Source organism: Gopherus evgoodei, chromosome 1 (assembly GCF_007399415.2).
Source record: "Gopherus evgoodei ecotype Sinaloan lineage chromosome 1, rGopEvg1_v1.p, whole genome shotgun sequence".
Classification (NCBI taxonomy): domain Eukaryota; kingdom Metazoa; phylum Chordata; order Testudines; family Testudinidae; genus Gopherus; species Gopherus evgoodei.
The window spans coordinates 110,808,345-110,836,282 of record NC_044322.1 but is presented as its reverse complement, the minus strand read 5'-3'; the positions used below and the strand labels follow the sequence as shown (position 1 = coordinate 110,836,282).

The 27,938-nt window shown below is 44.1% G+C and overlaps 1 protein-coding gene across 3 annotated transcripts in view; it reads right to left on the bottom strand.

Annotated features, from left to right (window-relative positions):
- The window catches only part of TFDP1 (transcription factor Dp-1), a 137,855-nt gene that overhangs the window by 14,304 nt on the left and 95,613 nt on the right, over nt 1-27,938 (bottom strand). For 2 of the 3 annotated variants that reach the window (XM_030569085.1, XM_030569097.1), the window contains exons 8-11: nt 27,853-27,921; nt 25,761-25,912; nt 22,996-23,162; nt 3,018-3,099 (exon numbers count right to left, since the gene is read on the bottom strand). In XM_030569085.1, the coding sequence (XP_030424945.1) occupies nt 3,018-3,099; nt 22,996-23,162; nt 25,761-25,912; nt 27,853-27,921 (470 nt within the window). Of the gene's footprint in view, nt 1-3,017; nt 3,100-22,010; nt 22,768-22,995; nt 23,163-25,760; nt 25,913-27,852; nt 27,922-27,938 lie in introns of those variants that run through there. The other variant, XM_030569107.1, reaches the window with a different exon arrangement.

Below are 27,938 nucleotides of genomic sequence, written 5' to 3'. Positions count from 1 at the left end.
TGTTCCTCGATCTGCTGGCAATGCCCCAACTTATACAGCCCAAAATGCCATTAGCCTTCTTGGCAACAAGGACACACTGTTGACTCATATCCAGCTTCTTGTCCACTGTAACCCCTAGGTCCTTTTCTGCAGAACTGCTGCCTAGCCATTCGGTCCCTAGTCTGTAGCAGTGCATGGGATTCTTCTGTCCTAAGTGCAGGATTCTGCACTTGTTCTTGTTTAACCTCGTTAGATTTCTTTTGGGCCAATCATCTTATTTGTCTAGGTACCTCTGTATCCTATCTCTACCCTCCAGTGTATCTACCACTTCTCCCAGGTTAGTGTCATCTGCAAACTTGCTGAGGGTGTAGACCACGCCATCCTCCAGATCATTAATGAAGATATTGAACAAAACCGGCCCCAGGAGCAACCCTAGGGGCACTCCGCTTGATACCGGCTGCCAACTAGTTATGGAGCCAATGATCACTACCCGTTGAGCCCAACGATCTAGTCAGCTTTTTATCGACCTTATAGTCCATTCATCCAATCCATACTACTTTAACTTGCCAGCAAGAATACTATGGGAGACCATATAAAAAGGTTTGCTAAAGTAAAGGAATGACACATCCACTGCTTTCCCCTCATCCACAGAGCCACTTAGCTGGTCATAGAAGGCAATTACGTTAGTCAGACATGACTTGCCCTTGGTGAATCCATGCTGACTGTTCCTGATCACTTTCCTCTCCTCGAAGTGCTTCAAAATTGATTCCTTGAGGACCTGCTCCATGATTTTTCCAGGGACTGAGGTGAGGCTGACTGGCCTGTAGTTCCCTCGATCCTCTTCCTTCCCTTTTTTAAAAATAGGCACTACATTAGCCTTTTTCCAGTCATCCGGGACCTGCCCCGATCACCATGTGTTTTCAAAAATAATGCCAATGGCTCTGCAATCACATCCGCCAACTTCTTTAGCACCCTCAGATGCATGCTTTTTCCACATCCTCTGTCTCTTGGTTGTCTCCCTCATTCAAGGGGCCCACACTTCCCTTGAACTTCTTGTTGCTAACATACCTGAAGAAACCCTTCGTGTTACTCTGAACATCTCTTGCTAGCTGCAACTCCAAGTGTGATTTGGCCTTCCTGATTTCACTGCTGCATCCCTGAGCAATATTTTTATAGACCTCCCTGGTCATTTGTCCAATCTTCCACTTCTTGTAAGCTTCTTTTTTGTGTTTAAGATCAGCAAGGATTTCACTGTTAAGCCAAGCTGATTGCCTGCCATATTTACTATTTTTTCTACACATTGGGATGGTTTGTTCCTGCAACTTCAATAAAGATTCTTTAAAATACAGCCATTTCTCCTGGACTGCTTCCCCCACACCATGTTATTCTCCCAGGGGATCCTGCTCATCAGTTCCCTGAGGGAGTCCAAGTCTGCTTTTCTGAAGTCCAGGGTCCATATTCTGCTGCTCTCTTTTCTTCTTTATGTCAGGATCCTGAACTCGCCCAACTCATGGTCACTGCCTCCCAGGTTCCCATCCATTTTTGCTTCCCCTACTAATTCTTCCCTGTTTTTGAGCAGCAGGTCAAGAAGAGCTTTGCCCCTAGTTGGTTCCTCCAGCACTTGCATCAGAAAATTGTCCCCTACACTTTCCAAAAACTTCCTGGATTATCTGAATCATCCCAAAGTTTAATAATTTCTATTGGAACTGTCCAGTCCTGACTTCAACATGCAGTAAAAGAAAAATAAGCCCATCCACTAACAAAACTACTTCAAAACTTAGTGCTTTAATGTGACAGAGCAATAAAGCCAGGTACCATGCCCACAAACAGTTCCCCTTTCAAACTCTGAAGTTGACAGAGACGGAAAGCTGCCAGAATGGTATCTTCAGAGAAAAAGAATCACGGATTTAAATTTTCCCCTGTCGAAAGGTATCCCATCAACACAAGATTTTCAGCTAGTAGGAAGCAAGTGAATTAAGACATGTCCTGAAAGAAAGATTCACAACCTGGGGATTGCAATGATGCTGGTCCATCCCATACCGTAAGAGAGGGAGGGAGAGAGTTATAGGGTATGCGTGTTGGTGAGGGGGTGCCATGGGCAGTTCAGGTTGGTCCCTGTAGGCAGAAGGACATCAAGGTACGAAAATAGTCAAGGAACTCTGGAACTTGCTCCCCTCACCCTCCTTCATCCAAAACAACTCGGGTCTGGTGACCTTTTGTGCGTGCAACAAAAGCCATTTATAGTATTTGATACAGTTTTTGGAGAAGGCTGAACAGATGATCTTCGAGACAATGGGGGTTAGAAATGACACTTTTGTAGCTAATTCACTGGCTGGTTATGTTGAGTTAATTTGTCCCTTTTCAATATTTGCTTTTTAAATACTGCTATTATAAGATTAAATGTAAGGCCACCTAGAGCTCTTGCACAGGTGTCTTAAATATAGCATGTCTGCAGCAAGAGGCAGCAAAAACTAAGCTAATATTCATAAAATGAGCAAGAAGGAGAAGGGGAAATGGGCAAGCTCAGAGTGGATAAATGGTTACAGTGGTGCATATAGAGGGTAACTGACCACTACTGTTGCTGTCAATGAGCAAAGAAATTAAGTTCTTCCTACCTCATGCTAGGAAGCCATGATCAAACAAGAATCCTGCCCAGATAGTATCTTTGTGACGCTAAAAAAGTCCTTCCCTAAACTTAAAACCTAAACTATTCTATACTAATCCTAGTCTAGCTAATTTATTTCCCCATGTTTTCTGACAGGTTACTGCTTAGCTCATCACATATTAACCATAATTCACTTATATGAAGATGTCAAAAGGAGGTAGTTGCCGTACTACTTTAAGTGATGGTCCATTTGCTCACCAAGAGGTAGATGGGCACTGGTAAGAAATACCAGTAATTACAGCAAAAACAACAACTCAGAACTACCTTAAAAAAAAAAAATCTGATACACCTGGTTTACCATGTGGCTGAAGCCAAACTAGTGACACAAAAGCTCATGGAATACAGGCTAAAGCTAATTTATGTATTAACTTACCTGGCAGAAAATCTAGTGACATCTGAAGTGGAACCTGATGATGCTGTTACATATACACTGCTGATTGATCCCTGAGCCATTTCTGTAAAACAAAAAAGTATATACTTTAAAATACATTCAACAATACCACATACAGACAACCTGACTCAAACTCAGTGGGACCTGACAACAAGTGTTGGGTTCAGGTTGAACTGAAGACAGCTTGACACTTTTTGGCTCAGGTCTGGTAGTCTCTGATAACCTCCTCTGCTTGTGGCTTTGGTGCAGCGATGGTTGTGTACCCCGCTCCTGCCCAACACTGACACCTTCCTGCATTTGTACACCGCAGAATGAGAAATGTTGAGACTTTTCAGCACACTCACTCCACAGCACAGACCTAGCAGTGAAGTGATGGTGGCTGGCTGGAATGGGGCATTCAGCTGTCACCACACCAGCCCCAAGCGCAGAAGATGGCTGGAGACAGACGACAGATACAGGATGTGGGGAGCAGCCAGGCCAAAACCTAAGGATGAAGCAGTGGCCCAAAGGAGTGGGGAACTGACTCACTGAGCTGGAGCAGGGTGGGTAGTTTGTCCCCCCCCCCCCCCCAGTTCCACTGAAGGAAATAAAGTTAAGAAAATGGAGTCTGGGTTGGTGAACAGACCTTTGCAATCTGACACAAACCTGACAGAACCAACTATTTGTATTTGGATCAGGTATGAAAACAACTCAACACATTTGGGCTAGGGTTCAGATTGGCGATGGTCTAGTCAAATTCAGGCAGGCTTTAAAATTATGCCCAAGCAGATGTCTAAAATGAATATAATTGCATAAACAATCAAAATATTCCCCCTGATTGCAGCCTGGGGGTGGGGAGAGGAGAGAGAGAGAGAAAGTGGAAAAAGAGGTCTTCCAACTCTGAAAAATATATTCACTCACACAGACATTTCCTCAAGCACCACACCCAAAATGCCACTATTGGAGGGGATAAGGAAATCAGAGAGCTGCAGAGAACTATCAGACTCCAAAATGCAACAACATACTTCCTATCTGGATGCTACAAATTGAGACTTTCTTCTCAGGTGGTGGAAGTAACAATCATGGCAACAAAAAATAATCAACCAGTAATGACATTTGCAGTTACCAGATGTTTCACATTTGTAATTGAATCAACGCAATATTGCCTTAAGTTTTCCTCCACAACAAAAATTATTATTAATAAAACTAAAAGGATGAGTTACTCATGTTGTGGTAACTTTAATTCCTCGAGATGTGTTGTTCCTCTACGTGGTGCACTTCAGGTTGCGCATGCGCTCCATAAGCCCAGGACCGGAGATTTTGCCCAAGCCATGTCTGTCTGGTGTGTGCATGTACCCTCGCTCTCCTCATACAGTGGCTAAAGGGCGGTGCTGGACCACTGCCCTCTTAGTTCCTTCTGTACTGCTATTCACACTGGGGGAAACCAGGCAGTGAAGGCGAAGGTTGAGTAGTACACTACACATAGGGACTACACATGTTGAAGAACTCAAGTTACTACAAGATGACTAACCCATATTCTTTGAGCGATTGTCCCTATGTATAGGGTACTCCACATGATTCACAAGAAGTGTCTCTTTCAATTAGGAGGGCGCATGGGGCACTATAATGCAACAGATTGCACAACCGGCTGCCCAAAGCAGAACCACGGGCAGCTACTTGCACCAGTGCATAGCGTCTAGAACTATGCGTATAGAACTCCAAGTTGCTGCTCAGCAGACATCAGTAATAGGATGTCTCAAGGGAAGCTACCAATGCTTTCTGAGCATTAGTCAAATGTGCTCTTACACTGCCTTCAAGAGGGACACTGTTCATCATGTAGCAAAGTATGATGCATCCTAAAATCTATTTTGACAGCCCCTGGGAGGAAATGGCCTCTCCTTTCATTCATTCTGCAAGTGATATAAAGAGCCTAAGAGACTTTCAAAGTGATGTAGTCCTTTACAGCTAAAAGGCAAGAGTCCTATGTACATCCAGTGAGTGACACACCAGTTCCCTGCTAGACTGATGTTTAGGGCAGCAGACCAGTAAGTCGACACTTTGGTTAATGTCTATTAATTGCCATAGAATACACCTTTGGGACAACCTTTGGATGAAGTTTCATAGTTACCATATCTTTTGTGGAAAATTGTATAAAGGAGATCTGCCATGAGCACCCTTAACTCCCCAATTTTTCTGGCCGACATGATAGTGACCAAAAATGCTACTTTCGTAGAGAGATTACTCCTGAGGGCATTCCATGTCAAAAAAATAAAAATTCTGAGCACAATATTTTAAAACTCTGCAAATTTTATTTGCCAATAAATGCAGAGGTTCCAGCATAGCAGTCGAGAACACAGGTCACTGGCTGCACAAAGATGTGAGATCACCCTGCAGCCTCCCCACCCCTCACTCTAAAGACAAGGACTCAGTGATGAGGCTGCACCCTACCCTGACAGCACAATGCGTTGGCCTGCCCCAGAAACCACCTAGGGCCCTTGTCTTCTGCGCCAGGCACACCAGGTGTGGGGCAGGCAGGCTCAACCAAACAGGATCCAAGTGTGGATCAGTGTGGCAGGATCCAGGTATGAGGTGAGAGGATTCTGTAAGCAGCTCAGTGGGGGATCTAGGTGCGTGGGGGGAATCTGAATGCACAGAGGCTCTCATGGGTGGGAGAGGTTCAAAGTGCAGGAGCAATGAGACTCTGCAGGGCCTTCCAGGTGAAAAAGTGGTTGGGGCTCAGGGTGGTGCAGCGGGTGGGGAGTTAAGTGCAGGGAGCTGAGTGGGGGTCATCTGGATGCAGGGTTGGGAGTCTGGAGGCAGAGGGTCTGGGTGCGGGGGGCTTCAATTGGAGGTGTTAAGGTTCAGTGGGGTGGGGTTCGGGTATAGAGGGCTAGGGGGTTTCTGGGTATAGGAGGTCCAGATGCACGGGGGTTGGATGGATGGGAGAGCAACTCCCCGTACAGTGATCCCAATATCATTCTGTGGAGAAATGTTTGCTTTAAGAGTAGTTCAGAGTGTTCTGGATGCCAGATAAATGGACATCAGTCAGGGTAATCTGCATGAGATTGCACCAGTTCCAAAGGGCTACAGTCTCTGTGCAGAGCTGCTCCTATCTGCTTGTTGATATAATAAACTGCCATTATGCTGTCCAACAACCGTGGACTGACTTGCCACAAATGTGAGGGAGGAATTGCTTGCAGGCCAGTCCGACTCCTCTCAGTTTCAACAGGATGTGAAGCATAGACTCCTGATACTTCCCTTAAACAACCTGCTCTTCCACAAGTGCTCCCCAAACTAAGTGGGATGCACCCATGATCAAAACGTTCGGTGGAAGTGGAGAAACTGAATGGCACCCAGAACCGGATGGTATATCCTGAAGAGATGACTTCTAGCATCCATCTGTCCATTGTGATTTGCGTCCAGGCAGACAGGAAATTGGCAAGTTGGCCTGCAAAAGGAGGAGAAATACCAGAAGGGTTTATCAGGTGTGCTGAGACAGTTGATGCACAGCTCTCAAGAGATCCCATCGAAGTGCTGGATGGAATGTAAAGGTTGCCCCTGGGCAGCCTTCTGTGCATCCTTTGATGCTTGCATGGCAGTTCATGCTGTTGCTGGTGAGAAAAAGCTGGCGGGACTGGTCACTTAAACTTCAGCTTACTGGGTTTTCCTTTAATTGCCCATGATCAAAGTGTAGCTTGGGAGTCTTTCAATGAGTGAAGAGACTCATCCAACTTCACACTGAACAGCTGATCATGCTCAAATGGAAGGTCCTCCACCTGTTTGTACTTCGGGGGAGGGATAACTCAGTGGTTTGAGCACTGGCCTGCTAAACCCAGGGTTGTGAATTCAATCCTTGAGGGGGCCATTTAGGGAACTGGGGTAAAAATCTGGCTGGGGATTAGTCCTGCTTTGAGAAGGGGGTTGGACTAGATGATCTCCTGAGGTCTCTTCCAACCCTGATATTCTATTCTGATTCCTTCAGTATTCTCAAGGAGGTGAGCCATGATGAGCGTTTTCATTACCATAGTAATCGCACAGATCTAGCTGCCATGACTTAGGTTATCTGAAGGGCCGATCTTGTCACCTGCTTTTCCTTGTCAGTCTGGGCCTGGAACAGGCCTCAACAGCCTGAGGCACCTTATCAGCGAAGACAGCTAATTTGCCAAACATGGAAAAATTGTACTTGGCCATCAACCTTTGACAGTTTCAAATGCAAAACTGCAGAGGCGCCAAGGAATACACCTGTCTCCCAGAGGTCAAGTCTCTTTCCCATTCTGAGTAGACCTGACTTATTTCTGTCTGCTACACTCAGTGGCTGCTGAACACCACCAATGAGTTGGGAGGTGGGAGATGTAATAGGTACTCCCAACCTTTTCACAGGTATGAAATATACTTTTGAACCTACTTACTAGTGGAACCAGAGCACACACCTACCAAAGTATTTTGGTGGATTCAAGGACGGTCTCCTTAATAGGAGGCACCACACTACTTAGACCTATGAAGGATGTCCAGTAGTCTGGACTGGGCTTCCTGAATCTCTTTTAGTGGGGTTTCTAGTGAGTCTGGAACCTTCTTACATAACTCCTGGAATTAAATAGTTGCATATCTTTAAGAAGCTGATGCTCTTCCTCCCTGGAGCTCCCCAATATTATTATTGTAGAATATCATACCTCCCTGGTGCAAGACCATGGTGCTGGGTAACAGGAGAAGCAGGGAGAGTACTCTCTCAAATGGGAGTGGTGAGATACCCTGGAGACTCCCAATATTCCATTTAGGCTCAAATCATGCAAGGACCCCTTGGGGTATATAGCCCAGGGATGGGTGTCTGCCATAATGCTCTTTCAACACCAAGAATTTGAGGCCTGGATTCAGTAGGTGAAGCCTCAGTGCTGAAGAACACGGTGATAATCTGCATCCACTCCTTGGTACCAGCAACAGTCTGTCTCTGTCTTCGAGTGGGGACCAGAGAGAGGTACCACAGGGAGTTCAGTACTGGCTGAAGTCTCAATACTGGGCACTGGGGTCGGAAAGTAATGATGAATCCAGTTCTTGGAGCACAAAGATGTCATTTGGAGTCGAGAAACAAGGTGGAGTCAAATGGAGTTGTTTCTGTAAGCCGAGTCACCAACGGGGTGCCAGACCTGGCAGCGCTGACATGACAGATTTTGGTGTTGAGTACCAATCTCAGCACTGGAAGTACAGTTCTCTTGTCCTAGTTCCACTCCAGAGTATGACGTTCCCAATGATTCAGTATAGTATGGGGATTTCTGCCTCCTCTTAGAGGGCCTGAAGCTGGAAACTTCCCTCTTGTCCTTGTGGGAACACTTATCTCCCTTCTCCCATCTGTCCTGGCTTTATTTTACAAAGTCTCTTAGCACTGAAGATCATAGAACCTGGGACCAAAAAGAGGTGCCACTCCTATCTTCTTCAGGATGATGTACAGGTGTTCCTGCCTTTGTGGACTTCTCCATGAGGAACCTCAGTTGAAACTCCTCTCGACCGTTTGGTCCTATTCAGGAATATCCTGCACACTGCACCTGGAAGGGATGTGGGTTTCCTCCAGGCAGTAGATAAGTGTGGTAATCTGAGCAGGAAGAGTTTGTGGCACTTGATGCAGCTTTTAAAGCTGGGGATCCTTGGCTACACTCCCACAACTGTAGCAAGAACAAAGGGTTTTTTCGTTCGTTCGTTTGTTATCTGGGTGAGTGGGGGGGTTTGTACAAAGATCACTTCTTGCCCATGAAGAGGTATGGGTCTGAAATGGAAGTGTACCCCTAAAACTCTCTCTTACCTAACTAAATGGCAAAAGGCATTTAGCTGGCAATAGTCACTCGGAATCATCTGTGCATGCACTCCAGCTGCATTCACTATGTTATAGCTGCATCAAACGGTAAAGGAGTAAGTTGGAGCAGCTTGGAAGAGCTGTGATTATGATAGGAGGAGATCTGGGTCTGTCTCCCATTTATGTTATCAAAAAAGAGAATTGCAAGTGTACCTTGAGCTTCCAATCTACATCATTTCAACAGAGAATTGTGTAGATTGTGTCAGTAGCAGGGCAGCAGGGTCTTCTTGCCTTGGATGCCAGCGTTGAGGTGGGTGAGACAGCAATCTGTGGATTTAATAGTGAGTAGTGGAAATTATAGGTTTAGGTAATATTATGCGTGCAAGTGTGAAGGGACTGTAAATGGGTATGAAATGGTTATTAAATGTTACAAGTGTGGTATTTTGTTGGGGTAGTGAGCTCCATGCTTGAGCAAAGGACAAGGACCAGAAGCACCTGTCCAATACAATGAAAAGGCAGAATGGAAGTTGTCGTCAGTTGGCTTGTGTGTGTTTTCTTTTAGTGCACTGTCCACCGCTGCACAGCAGCTTCAATAGTGTCACCCGGTGTTGTTAAATACTGAAGACCAGAACATCATTGCCTTAATAACACTGTTCAATCTGTCCAGAGCCTCTGTCCTTGACTATTATTAGCAGCAGATGTTTGTTCAGCAAACTTCCATGTTACTTATAATGAAAGAACGTAGGCACGATTTAATGGCAATGGCCAGATTTACTGTCATCAAGGCACAGTCCTAGCCCCCTTGGATCTGTGATTACAGGTATGCTAACACGAGTGCCCTATTGCAAGAAAAAGCTCAGTCAGTAGTGAGAATTTCTGCTGTCCTCCAGGCCACACAAAGAATTAAGGTGAAGAGCCCATCATTTATAGATTAAGACATAGGTACATAAACAACTAACACACCACCTTAGGTATTTCATGATATGTTTATTACTGCCCTTTATTCCTGGTATCTTGGACAAAACATTCATATTCATTATTTTGTCAGGCCATCTTATCTTGTACTAGATTGGGATGCATCTGTATTAGCTGAACTCTGCATTAACAAAGTAATTTCTTAGTTTTTTGAACAAAAATGTTTGTTGGCAGAGATAGGGGTCACTTAGACAACTGTAGTTCTCACCTAGGTTTGCAGTTGATATGCTACTGGGGATAGTTAATAAAAAACTTAGCTTTTATATAGTGCTTTTAATAGATAAAGAACTTTCCATCATTATCCCCATGTTACAGATTGGAAACTGAGGCACAGAGAGGTGAAGTGACTTACCCAAGGTCACTCAGCATACCAGTGGCAGAGCTGAGAACAGTTTCAGTTCAGTGGTCTTTCCACTAGTCCACTCAGCTCCTGTGCGATTCCTCAGTGCTCCTCTACCCCTCCAGCAGAGTAGGGATAATGGTCATACTTTGAAATGTTTGCAAATATGTAGCTACTAACAAGGCTGGTGAGAGAAATCTTATCTGTGGTGTACGTGACAAAACCTTGACTGTTGTAGTATATGGTTGTTACAGTAACCTTAAGTGTGTGAGAGAAAAGTGGTGTCTCTCTCCCCTACCCAATGTTCCCCACAACATGTATCCCCCCCTGCCAACATTTCCAGCTCTCCCTGCCCTTCATTTCCCATTAAGACTTTAGACGGCAATGCAGAAGCCATTCACATGTAAAATGCTGATCCCTGCAGTCTTTCTGCCCTATGCTGCTAGGTATATGTATTACAGGCAGCAGAATCCTGGAAGGTTGCACACTATCTTGGTTATGTAGCCTGAGCTACACACTGAGTTGGGCACCTAGCTCCCTGCTTCAGCCAGGCTTCCCCAGCCATGATCCAAGGCATCCAGACTGCCCCTCCTCCAAATGGGGCTCCCTCCCTCCCATACACTGGCCAGCCTCCCGTCCCACACAGGGGCAATACGCATCTTCACTGTTCATTTTCTAAATTTCAGATATTTAAATTTGTGTTACCTTCATTCTCTCCATCTCAGATGCCAGCTCACATGAAAGGATAGGAAAAAGGGGTTTAGATACTCCAAGAAGAACAGGGTCACCCCAGATTCCAGAACACACAATAAGCAGGAGAGGGACTCAGACCCCTGCAGAGGGGTAGGGCTCCACCAGATCCCAGCACGCACATGGGAATTGGAAAATGTAGGGCTGACAGGGCCTTCTTACTCCTAAATAGCCAAATTCTTCAGATATCCCTCATGTTCTTCAACCTCTCCAGTTCTTCCTAATCCCTATCACCTTCCCTCTTACCTGAGTTCCCCAACCCCCCTCTTCCCTTCCCAGCACACATTTTCCATTTACTCCCCTTCCCATAATACCCCCATCCTTCACTGCAGACCCAAAACCCTTCATCCCCTATTACCAAATACTCTTGCACCCCAATCACCCCTGCCTTCATCCTCCCAGTGAGCATTCACATAAGGTTACTCACCTTGTGCACTAACTGAGGTTCTTTGAGATGGTTGTCCTTATGGGTGCTCCACTTTAGGTGTTTTGGCGCCCTGCGCTTGTAATTGGAGATTTGTAGTAGCAGTGCCACGGTTGGTCTTGTACCATTCTGAGTGGCTACTTGGCATGTACAGCCAACTGTCCCTCAGTTCATTCTCTACCCCAGAACATCAACGTGGAACTCTGAAGTAGAGGGGAGGAAAGGGGTGTGAGGTAGTGGAGCACCCACAGGGACCACCATCTCGAAGAACCTCAGTTACTGCATAAGGTGAGTAACTTTCTCTTCTTCGAGGAGTGTGGGTGCTCCAAGTTAGGTGACTGTTGAGCAATGCCCTTCAGCGGAGGGGAGGGGCTTCAGAGTTGGTTTATTTAAGGTGGATAACACCATGAAACCAAACTGAGCGTCTGTAGCTGACTGTTGTTCTAAAGCACAGTGTTTAGTAAAGCTGTGGCCAGATGCCCAGGTAGCAGCTTTGCAAATGTCCATGATGGACACATTATTGAGAAAGGCCACAAATGCAGATAACGCTCTGGTGGAGTGTGTGTAGACTCGCGATGGAGCTGACAGATTGCTGTTTTGGTAACACAAATGGATACAGTCAGATATCCTTTTGGATAGTCTCCGTTTCAAGACTGTTTGACCCTTTGAATGTTCAGTTGTAGACACGAAGAAGTGGGATGATTTTCTGAATGCTTTTGCTCTTTCTAGGTAGAAAGCTAGCACTCCGAAGATGTCTAGCATGTGAAAGGCGGTCTCCCTGTTGTCAGCATGTGGCTTCAGGAAAAATACAGGTAAGCACATGGATTGATTTCAATGAAATGGGCAGGCAACTTTAGGTAGGAACTTAGAGTGTGGCCTTAGGACCACTTTGTCCGTAAAGAAAGTAGCATAAGGTGGGTGTGCCATTAGGGCACCTACTTCTCCCACTCGTCTTGCTGACGTGATAGAAATGAGGAAGGCCATCTTCACAGACAAGTGCAACAAGGAACAAATTGCAAGGGGTTCAAACAATTTGCCCATGAGACTGTAAAGCACAAATCTGAGATTCCACAGCGGGGGTCAAGGGATGAGTGAAGATAGTGATTCTGTCCACTTTGTCATGGAAGAAGATGACGGCAGAGAGATGCATTCTGAGTGAGCTGGTGGATAGACCCAATTTCTTAAGTGTTAATATGCAGTCAAGGATTCTGGGTAACGGGGATGACTGTGGAACAATTTGTTTGTCCTGACACCAAGTGCAGAATCGTTTCCACTTATGTATGTGTCTTTCTTGTGCTCAGTCTATGGCTGTTCAATAGTATGTCTTTCACTTCCTTGGAACAGTCCTTCTCAGCCCCCATTAGCCACGTAGTAGCAGGCCCCGAGACGAAGGACTGCAAGGTGAGGATGGCAGACACGTCCAGCATCCTATGTCAGCAGGTGAGGTACTAAAGGAAGAATTCAGGGTGGTTCCACTGCCATCTGTCTCAGGCATGGGAATCATGTTTGCCTGGGCCATGTGGGTGCAATGTAAGCGACCCTGGATTTGTCCTGTTTGATCTTGTGAATGACCTGACCCAGTAGTGGGATCAGAGGGAATGCATACAACAGTGGGGCTTCCCACTTTACAAGGAGAGTGTCTCCCAGGGAGTGGTCTCCCAGCCAGGCTTGGGAGCAGTACTGTGGGCATTTGGTATTTTGAACTGTTGCAAATAGGTCTATAGTGGGGAACCCCTATAGCTGGAATATGGTTGTTAGGGTTCCAGTATCTATCACCCACTCATATGTTGGAGAGAAGTCCCTGCTTAATTGGTCCGCTGTTGTGTTCTGACATCTTGGTACACAGGATGCCAAAATGTCTATGTTATTGGTGATGCACCAGTTTCAGAGATGTTTTGCCTCTGAACAGAGGGGGTATGACTGAGCTCCCCCTTGGCAGTTTATATAGAACATGCATGCTGTATTGTCTGTGACAATCTTGATGGCTTTGTTCTGAATCAAGGGAAGAAAAAATGCTGACGTGCATTTTCGACTGTCCTTAGCTCCAGTATATTGATGTCGAGATTGGACTCTGCTGGGGACCAGCGACCCTGGATGGTATTGTCGCATAAGTGTGCCCCCCAACCCACAAGGGAAGCATCTGTCGTGATCGTTATGGTTAGATCTTTCTGTTGAAAGGGGACACTTTAACAAATGTTCTCTGATTGTGCCCACCATGTGAGTGAGTCCTTTGCCCTGCAGGGAGTCATGACCAGTGAGTTGAGAGAATGTCTGTGTGGTATATAAGACAGTTTGGAGCCAGGCTTGTAGGTTTCTCATGTGAAGCCGGTCATATTTTAAAACAAACGTTGCTGCAGCCATGTGCTCCAAGAGTTGTAAGCATGTTCTGGAGGATATTTGTGGACTGTCCATCACTGTTGCGATTAGACAGATTACGGTGAGGAAACTGCGTTGGGGTAACCTTGCTATTGCTGCAAGACAGCTCAGGTGAGCTCCTATAAATTCTAACTGTTGGGCAAGAACTATTGTGGATATCTGATGATTTATTTGTAACCCAAGGTGCGTGAACCAGGTTATCGTGGTGTGAGTGGCATTCAGTGCTGTCTGTTCTGCTGTTGCTTGTAGAAAAGTTGTCTATGTATGGAAAAAATCACTGTCTGCAAAGGTGAACTGCGACGATAGCTAGAACTTTGGAAAAGACCCTTGGGGCGGTTAACAGGCCAAAGGTTAACACTCTGTATTGGAAATGCTGCTTACCATTCACCTGACACACAGAAGATTCCTGAGATTCACCCTAGGGAATGTGAAAATAAGCATCTTAAAGGTAGAAGGCCAGAATTATTGTAGATAGTCACCATTTTGAAACATTCTGTTCTCATGAATTTGTTGAGCTTTCATAAGTCCAGCATAGGTTTCCACCTGCCAATCTTATTCTAAGTAAGATAGTAATGGGAGTAAAACCCTTTCCCTATGTGTTGAGCTGGTACGGGTTCAATGGCACCTAATTGAACAAAATGATTTACTTCCTGCTGTAAGGGGTGAGGGGTCCTTTAAGAGGGACGGGGAAGTGTGGTGGATAGGTGGAATAGAAATAAAGGAGATGGAGAAACCCTTCTGGATGATTTCCAGCACCCATTTGTCCATAGTGATGTTGTTCGAGGCTGGGTAATAGGGTGACAGGTGGTCTCTGAATGGTTTGGAGACAGGATCTAGCTCCCAAAGTAAAAGAGGTCTCATGCTCTCAACCACACCTTCAAAATGATTGTCTGGAGGTGGATGGGTGAGACGTGGAAGACTGATCTTGATTCTGCCGGCATCTTGTCTGTCTCTGCTTTCACCTTGGTCGTAGTGTCTTTGAGGCAAGAAGTATGGGGCAGCTGGAATCTTTGGTTGTAAAACCTGTCTTGTTTCTTTTTGTTTGTAGGTACATAGATGCCCAGAATTTTCAAGGTGGCTCAGGAGTCTTTTAAAAAGTGTATAAGGACACGTTGTTGCTTTGTGCAAACAATTTTTGGCCCTCAAAGGGCAGGTCCCTCGACGGTGGATTGAACCTCCCTTGGGAACTCGGAGAAATGGAGCCAGGATGCCCGGCACATGACTACAGATATTGAGATAGATCATGCTGCCATGTCTACAGAGCCGAGGGAGGACTGGAGGGCTATCCTGGCAACGAGAGACCCTTCAGAAATGTTTGCTTGTCATCTGGTAGATGCTCAATAAAGGTTGACATTTTAGAAAAGAGGTTGTGTGCGTTTTTGGCCAGCAGGGCCGAGTAGTTTGCTATGTGGAATTGTAATGTAGCAGAAGAATAGGCTTTCCGCCGGAAAAGGTCCAGTCTTTTCCTCTCCTTATCCTAAGGAGTGGTTTTGGACTGATGTTGTTTTCCCCTTTGATTGACCATCTCGACCACAAGTGAATTTGGTGTGGGGTAGGTAAATAGAAACTCAGCCCCTTTAGCTGGAACATAATATTTTTTGTCCTGCAAGAGGGAGGGGCTATTGCGCTGGTGGGTGTCTGCCAGATTGTCTTTGCAGAGTCCATTAGAGCTGCCTATTAATGCTGCCATATTTTTGCTGTTGAGGACGCCTGAAGTACATCTGTGACTATGTTGGGTTTCTGGTAGTTCTGATAATGAAATATCCAGGGATTTGGCTACCCTTTTAAAGAGATCCTGGAAAATAATCTCTCACCATGGGGAGTGAGGGCGTTATTGTTTCGTCCAGTGATGAAGATAAAATGTGTGGGTGGCAGCGTATCACCTTCAGGTGCATCCTGAGGCTCTTCAGCCTCTTAATACTGTGCCTCAGAGAGTGCTTGGCACATTGGCAAAGGAGACTGTGTTGTTCTGGATCTTGGTGGGTTGAAGGCCTGAGGTTCTGGGCCCTATAAATAGCCCATGGGTACCAATAAGGCCAATTTGGTGGAAGAGAAATAGGAGGCGGTAGTCAGTGTTGAGTCTGCCAGCCACACAGTTCCGCAGGTGGTTGGTGATGAGAGGGTCCCAGTTTAAGGGAGGAGTGGCGATAGGTATATATGCCTCCCTCATCCTCTTCCTCCTCATTACTGGAGAGGAGAGGTGCTGAGCCACAGAGAGTTGTCATTCTGATTGGTCCCGGCCTCGCTGAGGTACCATTGGTACTGAATAGAGGAGTTCCTGGTGTCAGCAGTGTGCTCTGACTATGAATTACAGCACGAGCCGTCAGTGCCGATCATTTGCTGTGTGGTGCAGGTGCAGCAGGTGGTGCCACTGCACTACTCAGTGACGAGGTTTGCTTCAGCTCCATCAGTGCTGAGATGGGAGGTTTTGCTTTAGGGTGCATACCTTGCCTGCACCGGGTCCATAGCTCATCGGGAAATCTTGGTACTGGACATTCCTGATGCCTCGTGGTTTGATACACTCGGTACTGTGGCAGACTTTCCACTGGAAGATCACTTTCTTTTTGGCTAATCTTGTTGGGGGGAAGAGTGAGACTGTTTTTTATTAGACTTTTTGGGAGCAGGCTCACTAGCAGCAGTTTTAGAGGTAGAACCCAGTCAGACACTGACACTGGCGACCATTGGCCAGGAGTCATCCTGAAATCCCTCAACGGAGGCTGGCTTGAGGGATTTCTCCATAATCAGGACTTTCCACTGAAGATCCCTGGCCTTCTTTGTCCCAGCAGTTAATTTCTTGCCATGTGGACACTTTTGAGCAATGTGTGTCTCACCAAGGCAGAGGACATACCGTGCGTGGCCATCAGAAATAGGTATAGAAAGTCTGCAGGTCAGGCACAATTTAAAGCCAGGAGAGCTGGGCACGCCTGAGAGAGTACTTGTTTTGGAGAGTGAAACAGGATAAGCCCGTTATTTTTCTCTTGTGTTGTTTTTCAAGCCAGGAACTGCCGACGCAGCAGGGTGAGGGAAAGGTAAACACAATAAAAATAAAACATAGGGTCTATAAAGAACAAAATGGATAGGCTACTGCTATTAGCTTAATATTTTCTGTTTTTCCTATCTGAAGTTAGAGAGGAGCTGCTGTTGCTCCGATAAGCTAAAGGCAGTAAAGAAGAAACTGGGGGATGGTTGGCTGTGCACACCAAGTAGCCACTTGGAGATGGCTGCTGAGCATGTGTGGACAACGAGGACACTGCTACTACAAATCTAAGATTACAAGTGCAGGGTGCCAAGACACCCAAAGTGGAGCACCCACAGGGACACACCTCAAAGAAGTATAATTTATTTTTTTTTAAATAGTTTCAGAGAGTCTTCTGAGTACTCTTCTGTACACTCAGATTACATTTCTCCAAAATAAAATCTTAACAATTAATGCCCAGATCTCTGCATACAGTGGGTTTCAAACTTCAAAGTTGCTAAAACCTGTGAGCTTTATGGAATGCTAGGGGTTGGGGGAGAGGCTGTATCTCAGGAACCACTTGCTCAAATGACCCCACATTTGGATCACAAACTCTACTCTCCTAAACTCCCATGAGCATAAGTACTGACTCCGTGGGTACTCTGGGGCTGAAGCTCCCAAGGGGACAAATTAGTGGGTGCTCTGCACCCACTGGCAGCCAAGCTCCCCTCATCCCCACCCCACCTCCTCCATCCCTGAGCACACCATGTCCTGCTCCTCTGCCTACCTCCCAGACACCGCCAAACAGCTGTTTGGCAGCGTTAGCATGGTCCAGGAGGGGGAGGAGCAGAAATGTGAGGAGCAGGGAAGGAGGCAAGGAAGAGGCGGAGTTGGGATTTGGAGAAGGAACTGCAATAGAGGCAGGGAGGGGACAGAGTTGGGACAGTGACTTTGGGGAAGAGGTTGGAATGGGGGTGGGGGGGCTCAAGCACCCACAGGAAAGAAGGGAAGTCAGCACCTATGCCCATGAAGCATGAGCAATTTAAGACATGTCATGTTTGCACATATATTTTAGTGCTCTAAAAACAGTCACTCTTGACAGGAAGGAATTCTCTATCTTATGGTATGTCTTCATTAGCAACATTAAAGCGCTGCCATGGCAGCACTTTAACGTGGCTATGTAGTTGCAGCACCAGTGCTGGGAGAGAGCTCTCCCAGTGCTGTAAAAAAACACACCTGTGATGGGAGTGATTCCCAGCACTGGTGCACTATCTACACTGCCACTTTACAGCGCTGAAACTTGCAGTACTCAGGGGGGTGTCTTTTCACACCCCAAGCGAGAAAATTGCAGTGCTGTAAAGTGGCAGTGTAGACAAGGCCTTAGGTAGAGCAGAGCTGCCTTCCATTATAAAATTAAAGGGAGAATGGGAGGGTCTCTACACATTCATCATCAGCATAAAGGGCTCAGAGAGATGTTTAAGTAGCCTATTCAGCTTAACAAGATGTTCTCAGATGAAAGAGAACACACCTGATACAACTCTGACACCTGTGAACTGGCATATTCATGTGGCATGGGAGTTCTGTTTCCCCGCTACCCAGAGCTGGAGAGTTTCTGATACATGTCAAGCATACCCATTCTCAGCACTTCACACCAATCTCAGCAGTGTGTTTTTGGTGCCTGCTCCAAACATGCCTATTGTAAGCTCACCACCCAGAAGGGAAGGGCTTTCCCAGATTCTGGCTCATATGTGGGGGAGGGGCTTGGAAGCTACTAGAAAGGCACGCCCCCTTGGAACCTGGCTCACGTGGAGTGGGGGGGGGGGGGGAAGGGGTGTGAGAGGTCACAATACATGTCAGGGCCCACCCAGAGCCTGGCACACACAGTGGGGCAGGGAACAGGACTGAGACATTCCCAGGGACCAGGAACCTCAGATTTCAGCTCAGATAGCGGGAAGAAGAAGGGCTCAGACTCACATCCCAATAGGTGAGCCCCTTCTAAAATCTGGCTCACATAAAGGGGCAGGAAAGGGGGAGCGGGAGTCATAACAATCCTGTAGATGGCCTGGGGGCTCCCAGATTGTGGTACCCAGCTGGGAGGGGACTGTGGGGCTAACAGGCACCTCACTCACCCTCCATTATCAATGTCCTACCACTTCCCTCCCCTGTCCCCCCCCATCCCTCTTCTCCTCCTATTCCCACATACTTTTCCACTGTTAGTTACCCTCTCCTCCCTCAGCAAGCATTTGCTCATTGTAGTTTATTTTGTTTTTAAAAAATTGCTTCATTGCCTTCAAATATTCTGCTGTACTGAGATTTCATTTCCCCAAAACAAAATCCCCCCTTTGACAAAGAAAGACTAGAGCAGTATGCCTGGGGCTTTTTAAATTTCAAATGTCTGTCCTGAGTTGGATTTGAACTCTCAGTGCCTGATACAATGTTCAGATTCAATAACATCATCATACCCTTGGAGCCACACAAATCCTATGATCCTATGATGTGAGGGGAAATAAGCAGGAAGAACTAGAAATATTAAGTGAATAATCAGTTACAACATAATTAGCATCAGAGATTTGGTGGGATAATTCACATAACTGGAAAATTGGTATAAAAGGGTACAGCTTGTTCAGTAAAGACAAGCATGGGGAAAAAAGGGTGGTATTGTTTTGTATATAAAAATGTATACACTTGCACTGAGGTCAAGATAGAAGTGGGAGGCAAACCTACTGAAAGTCTCTGGTAAGGATAAAAGGGATAAAAAACAAGAGTGATGTCCTGGCAGGAGTCCACTGTAGACCACCTAACCAGAAAAAAAGAGGTGTATAAGTCCTTTTAAACAACCAACAAAATAATCCAAAGCACAGGACTTGATGACGAGGGGACTTCAACTACCCACACACCTGTTGGGGAAACAATACAACAGGACACAGATTATCCGATGTGTTCTTGGAATACACTAGAGATAACTTTTTATTACAGAAGGTGGAGAAAGCAATCAAGGGAGAGGCTATCATAGATCTGATCCTGACCAACAGGGAGTAACTGATTGCAGATTTGAAGGTGGAAGGTAGCTTTGGTGAAAGTGATCAAGAAATGATGAGTTCATGATTCTAAGAAATGGTACAAGGGAAAACAGCAGAATAAAAACAACAGACTTCAAAAAACAGATTTTAGCAAACTCAGAATTGGTAGGTAAGATCCTGTTGGAAGTAAGTCTAATGGGAAAAAACAGTTCAGGAGAATTAGCAGTTTTTTTTTTTGTTTTTTTTTAACAGAGACATCATTAAGGGAACAAACTATCTCAGCATGTAGGAAAGATGAAGTATAGTAAGAGACAATTTTGGCTTAAACCAGGAGATCTTCAATAATCTGAAACTCAAAAGAGTCATACAAAAAACTGGAAAATAGGTCAAATTATTAAGGATGAATACAAAAAAAGACAACTAAGCATGTAGCACAAAATGACATTAAACTAGCTGCTAGGGACAAAGGGTAACAAGAAAACATTTTACAAATACATTAGAAGAGGAATACCAAGGCCCTTTACTCTATGAAGAGGCAAAGACAGTCACAGAAGAACACAGCAATGGCTGGGAAAAAAAAAAAAAAAAAAAAAAAAAAAAGTCTTTTTTGTTTCAGTTTTCAACAAAAAGTTTAGCAGTGATTGGACGACTACCATAATGAACATCAATGTAAATCGGGTAGGATCTGAGGTTAAAATAAGAAAGAACAAGTAAAGAATTACTTAGACAAGTTAGATGTCTTCAAGTCAGCAGGGCCTGCTGAAATACATCCTAGAATACTTAACGGATGGTTGGAAAAAGATCTCTAAGCTGCTAGTGATTATCTTTGAGAACTGGTGGAGGACAAGAGAGGTTCCAGAGGACTGAAAAGGGGCAAATATAATACCTATCTATAAAAGGGAAAAAAGAACAACCCATGGAACTACAGACTAAACAGCTTAACTTTGGTACCCAGAAAGATAATGAAGAAAACAAGCTATCAATTTATAAGCACTTATAAGATAATAAGATGAGAAGAAACAGTAAATATGGATTTGTCAAGAAAAATCATGTCAAACCAATTTAACATCCTTCTTTGACAGGGTAACAAGCCTTGTGGACAAGCAGTATATGGGACATCTCTCTACTTTAGTAAGGCTTCTGATACAGTTTCAAATGACCTTCTCATAAGCAAACTAGGGAAATACAGCCTAGACAAACCTACCATAAGATGGGTGCACAGCTGGATGGAAATTGTACTCAAGAGTAGCTATCAATGGTACTCAATCAAGCTGGAAGGTATATTCAGTGTTGTCCCACAGGGATCTGTCCAATACAAAATCTTTATAAATGATTTGAATACTACCATAGAGAGTACACTTATAAGTTTGGCGATGATACCAAGCTGGGAGGGGTTGGAGGACAGGATTAGAATCCAAAATGATCTGGACAAACTGGAGAAATGGTCTGAAATAAATAAGATGAAATTCAGTACGGACAAATGCAAGGTACTACACTTATGAAGGAATAATTAACTGCACAAATACAAAATGGGAAATGACTGCCTGTGAAGGAGTACTGCAGAAAAGGATCTGGGGTTTATTGCGGATCACAAACTAAATGAGTCAGCAATATAATACTGTTCCCAAAAAAGTAAACATTCTAGGCTGTATTAGCAGGAGTCTTGGAAGCAAAATAAAAGAAGCAATTATTTTACTCTACTCAGCACTGATAAGGTCTCAACTGGAGTATTGTGTCCAGTTCTGGGCACCACACTTCAGAAAAGATGTAGACAAATTGGAGGAAGCTGAGAGTAGAGCAAAAAAAAAAATAAATAAAAATAAAAATGATTAAAGGTTTAGAAAATGAGACCTATGAGGAAAGATTGAGGGGAAAAAAAAGGTTTGTTTAGCCTGGAGACGAGAAGACTGAGTGGTGACATAACAGTCTTCAAGTAGGTAATAGGTTGTTATAAAGATGAGGGTAATAAATTGTTCTCCTTATACACTGAGCACAGGACCAGAGGTAATGGGCTCAAATTGCAGCAAGGAAGATTTAGGTTAGACATTACAAAAAACTTCTTAACAGTAAGGGTAGTTAAACATTGGAACAAATTACCTATGGAGATTCCACAATCTCCCTAACTGAAGGTTTTTAAGAACAGGTTAGAAAAACACTTGTCAGGGTCGGTCTAGACCAGTGATGGGCAACCTGCGGCCCAAGCCGCTTCCCACAGCTCTCATTGGTCAGGAACCGCGAACTGCGGCCACTGGAAGCTGCAGGCGGCCATGCAAATGTAAACAAACAGTCTGGTCGCCTTTCAGCAGATTACCCTGATGGGCCACAGGTTGCCCATCACTGGTCTAGATAATTCTTAGTCTTGCCTCAGTGCAGGGGACTGGACTAGATGACCTAATGAGATCCCTTCCACTCATACATTTCTGTGATTCTATGTAGAGATAGTTTTCCAGATAGCCTCTCTCTCTGTACTTGTTCAGCATAAACCATTAGGCATGTGAGCCTTAGCATGTCTAACTGGAGAAGCAACCTTTTTCAAGTAACATGTTAATTTGATTTCCCCCAGAAGGATGGTGAGTACCATGCATTCTGTTGGGGTAACCTTTGAGCATCTGAGTAACCGGTGCAATGATCTGAGCCCTGGTTCAATCTCAGTTTTTAGAATGTGTCAATTTTTAAACAAGCTGTTTTTTTTCCTTAATGCTATATCTCTGGAACCCACTGGTCAGGTGACCCCAAATTTCATTCACTGATTGTACCCCTATCTTTATGAAGCATAACAAATTTCAAGGCAATCTCATTAACTATGGCTTTTATAACCCCTAGAATAAATAGACTTTAAACAGAAAGCTGATCTTAACCTTAACTATATATCAGAGCTGTCACTAAATTTTTTTTTTTAACTATTTACGAAGAGAAGCTGAAGAAGTTGGCACAAACTGTGAAGCCCTATCCACAATCCTTAATGAAAGAAAGAACTAAGACAGCGGCAGTCCAGCAGCTCCCTTTTTCTTTTCGAGTGACGCGCAGGAGAGTGAGGGCACACACGATGACCAGACAGACCCTGCTAGAGAAAAATCTTCAGACCTGGGTGCACGTGCATCCTGAAGTGTAGTACACATAAGGACAACCACTTGAAAAAGGAAAAAAAAAATCAGTCTTGTTCTTACCATTTACATCCTACTACAACATACACACACATTTAAGAACAAGTTAAATATCTACACTGTTGGCTAATGAAAAGTTAGACAACTAAACATTTTATAGATGGGTCAAGTCAGAGTTCTAGTTCAACCAGTTTTTCCTCAAGTCCTATTTCAAAGAGAAAAACAGCAGAAGTATCTTACTTTGAGTAACTAACCTGTCACATATGGTTCCAGAGCTTTAGGAACCAAACTCCTTGCAATTTTTAGGTCCTCTGCTGAACAGCTTCCAGATTCTAGCCCACAAGCCATTCCCATTCTCTTTAGTACTTCTATGTCATCATGAATTTCAAAAGTATTGTCAAAATTAAATAGATATTCAAACCTGGAGGCGAGAAATTCAATCAGCTTGAATTACTTGCACTAGTTTTTCCAAAACATTTCCAACAGAGTGTGGTACTTCAAGAAAATGAAAACATGGCCATTACAACATATGTAGCCTTCATATTTTGTTCTAGTGAACAATTCCAATGTTTCAAAATTCATACCTCTGTTAACTATATGAGACAAATAATGAAAAGGTTGCATGTTGCCCAAACCATTAACAGATTTAGCTGCAGACCCATAAGAACACAAGAATGATCATATTGGATCAGACCAATGGTCCATCTAGCTCAGTATCCCATTTTTCAACAATGGCCAATGCCAGATGCTTCAAACGGGAATAAACAGAACAGGGCAATTATCAAGTGACGCAACCCATCATCCACTCCCAGCATCTGAAAATGAGAGGTTTATGGACACCCAGAGAATGGGGTTGCACCCCTGATCATCTTGGCTAATAGCCATTGATGGACCTATGATTAAAGTTGCGCGTTTATCATGGAGATGACTTTCTGTAACCTCTGGGACTTTTGCACTGGCCACTGCTCGGACAGTCTTGGGCCACTGCACTCCCCTCCCACAGCAGCAGCAGGAGTTTGGGTGTGGGAGGGGACTCATAGCAGGGGCATGGGAGAGGGCTCTGGGCGGCACTTACCTGGGGGGTACTTCCTGGCAGCGGTGACATCCTTCAACTCCTAGGTGGAGGCTCAGCCGGGGGCTTTGTGTGCTGCCTCTTCCTGCAAGCACTGCCCCCGCAGCTCCCACTAGCCATGGCTCCCTGACCAATAGAAACTGGTGCTTGGGGCAGAGACAGCGCACAGAGCTGTCTGGCTGCACCTCCATCTAGGAGCTGAGGGATGTTGCCCATGTTTATTGTCCATGACCTATCCATGACTTTTATTAAAAATACCCATGACTAAAATGTAGCCTTACCTATCATACATGAATTTATCTAATTCTTTTTTTAATCCAGTTATAGTTTTGGCCTTTAAAACATCCCCTGGCAACAAGTTCCACAGGTTGGCTGCGTTATACGAAGAAGTACTTTCATTTGTTCGTTTTACACCTCCTGCCTATTAACTGCATCAGGAACTCTGGTTTTTGCATTATGTGAAGGGGCAAATAACACTTCCTCATTCACTTTCTCCACACCATTTATGAATGTCTGGACCTTTATCATCTCCCCTCATTAGTCTCTTTCCCAAGTTGAATAGTCCCAGCCTTTTGAATCTCTTTTCATACGGAAGCTGTTCCATACCCCTAATCATTTTTGTACATTTCCAGTTTCTAATATATCTTATTTGAGATGGGGGGAACAAGATCTGCACACAGTATTCTAGATGTGGGCATAGCAGAGATTTTTATAGAGGGGTTACATTTACTGTCTTATTTTCGCTCTCTTTTCTAATGGTTCCTAACACTGTTCGCTTTTTTGACTGCCACTTCAGACTGAGCTGATGTTTTCAGAGATCCATAAGGACTCCAAGATCTCTTTCTTGTGTGGTAACAACTAATTTCAACCCCATCATTTTGTATGTACAGTTGGGATTGTGTTTTCCACTATGCATTACTTTGTATTTATCAACACTGCATTTCATCTGCCACTTTGTTGTCCAGTCACTATTTTCTGAGATCCCTTTGTAACTCCTTGTCGTCTGGTTTGGACTTAGCTATCTTGAGTAATTTTTTATCATCTGCAAATTCTGCCACCACAATGTTTACCCTTTTTTCCAGATCATTTATGAATATGTTGAACAGCACTAGTCGCAGTACAGCTCCTCTCTGCACCATGAAAACTGACCATTTATTCCCACCCTTTGTCTCCTGTCTTTTAACCAGCTACTGGTCCACAAGATGACCATATCCTATGACTGCTAAGTTTCCTTAAGAGCCTTTGGTGAGGGACCTTGTCACAGGTTTTCTGAAAGCCTAAGTACACCATTCCCTCTGGATCACCCTTGTCCACATGTTTGTTAACCTCCTCAAAGAATTCTAATATATTGGTGAGGCATGATTTCCCTTTATAAAAGCTGTGTTGACTCTTCCCCAGAAAATTGTGTTAATCTATCTGATAGATATGTTCTTTACCATAGTTTCAACCAATTTGCCTGGTACTGAGGTTAGGCTTACTGTAGCGCAAATGCCAGATTCACCTCTGGTGCCTTTTTTAAAAATTGGTATCACATTAGCTATCCTCCAGTTATCTGGTACAGAAGCTGATTTTAATAAGTTACATACCACAGGTAGTAGTCCTGCAATTTCATATCTGAGTTCCTTCAGAACTCTTGGGTGAATACCATCTGATCCCTGTGACTTATTACTCTTTAATGTATCAATTTGTTCCAAAACCTCCTCTACTGACACCTCAATCTGGGACAGTTCCTCAGAGCTGTCACCTAAAAAGAATGGCTCAGTTATGGGAATCTCCCTCACATCCTCTGCAGTGAAGACTAATGCAAAGAATTCACTTAGTGTCTCCACAACAACCCTGTCTTCTGTGAGTGTTCCTTTAGCACCCCGATAGTCCAGTGGCCCCACTAATTGTTTAGCAGGCTTCCTGCTTCTGATGAGGTACTTAAAAAATTCATGAACAACCTACTTATCATTTGAAATACTACAATCGATCACGGTCTTCTTGCTGGTGTTCACAATGATAAATGGCAGATGTATGACAGAATTGGAAGGCGGTGGTCGATTTGCCTGTTGTTCTGTTTGACGATTTCGTTGAACGAGGTTCTTGAAGGCAATTTGCTGCAAAAAGTAATAGTGGCTTACAAAAAGTAATAGTGGCTTACAAAAAAAATTCAACAATTATTCCTTCTTTGTTATTCTCTTATTTAAAATGTATATATATTTGTGGTGTCTCTGAAGAAACTAAAGCAGAACTAGGAATCTCAGTATTTAAAAGAAATACTCAAGTTCTATCAACTTGACACTGTCAACTTTTTCCCCAACTTGTAAATTACTGAAATATACAAAATACAAAAATACATTTGGAATTAACCAGTTTATTTTAATGAAAATATTTTGAAACTTAAGCAGACATTTATCAGTAAATGTTCCTCCACTTCTTTAATGTTACTAAACATTGAACACAAGTCAAGGATACCATAATCCAGCAGATCTCAAACTGTAGGTCAGGACCCTAAAGTGTGTTACAGCCCCATTGTAATGGGGTTGCCAGGGCTGGCATTAGACTTGTTGGGGCCCAGGACCAAAGCTTGAGCCCCAATGCCTGGGGCCGAAGCCAAAGGGCTTCAGCTCTGAGTGACGGGGCTCAGGTTTTGGCTTTAGTCCACCTGCCCGGTATGGTGGGGCTTCGGCAGGCTCAGGCTTCTATCTCCCCTCCTGGGGTCATGTAGTCATTTTTGTTGTCAGAAGGGGGTTGCGGTGCAATGAATTTGAGAAACTCTGCCATAACCCAACACTAGGGCTGGCTGAAAAATCTTCCAATAGAAAATTAGACTTTTGACTGAACTAAATTTTCCACAAAAAGCTGCCATTTTCCAACCAGCCCACACCAGCATTTGTGGCAATATGATCAGTTTTCTCTCTCAACCTTTAGCCTAAAGTTATGTCTACACTACAAACCTGATCATGCCTACTAACAATATTTTCAACTGTAAGTGGACACAAAAACAAACCACGTTCAGAATACCCTCAGATTTTAATTTGTAAAGGTGTCACAGAATTATGCCCTGAAAATCCATAAAAGTGTGGGGAAAACTGGAGGTTTTAACCACTACTGAGGGGCAGCTGTGGCTTCTGACAATGTAGGAGGCGTGGTGATAAAACTTCAAGAAAAATTAGTTTGAACTCCCAATTCCTGACACACCAGACTCCATACTAACTTCTCCTTCCTGCCACCTACAACAGTAAATAGAAGCAGTAGTTATTCACCTTGTGAAGTAATGACGGTTCTTTGAGATGTATGTCCCTATGGGTGCTCCACTGTAGGTGTGCTTGTGCCCCCTGTGCTGCTGATTGGAAAACTTCGGTAGCAGCGTCCATTAGGCCTGCACATGTGGTGGAGCACCGATAGGAACACTACTCGAAGAAGAACATTAGCTAGATCTTTCTGCTAAAGTGATCAGCAATGAAAGAATTTAAATTTGGCTTTTAAATTCACCTAATTACATTTCAGAGTTACCCCACTGAGATGAACAGGGATGTATCTCACATCTTTTAGAGCTAGTGTTTCAATATGGAACTGGTTCACGTATCGAAAGTTATTTTTCCAAACATGAGGACTCAAAACTTAATTTTTTAGTGTAATATATTCGGCAAATTTGGTGGTGCGGCTGTATTCTCAGGTCACGAATCACAGAAAATAAAATGCCAGTACTCATTAAAAATAAAATATACACATCTGCGAACAGCTGTAAAATAAAGAAACATTTCAAATCTGAGATCTGAACTGAATATCAAAATTCAAGGAATAAAAGTACAGGTTATACTGTCATTGTCAACAAAACCTTAGTTTAAATGCACTTGAAGCTGCCATGGAATTTAACATGGAACACTGGGTTCTTGTCAACTTCTCCTACAGCACAACAGTCTTGCCTACAGTGCTAAATTCACATTGTGTGTGTATTCTTCAATCTCCTGCTAGATCTTTTGTTTTTAATATGTGTAAGAAAAACTGGTATACAAGTTACCTTGCCCTACAGACAAGAGTACCTTGACTGTACCTGTAGAATAAGTTCTTGTAGCTGAGACTGTTTTTGCTTTATTCTTTCAAGTCTTCTCTGTCTCTCCACCTTCAGAAAGAAAAGGG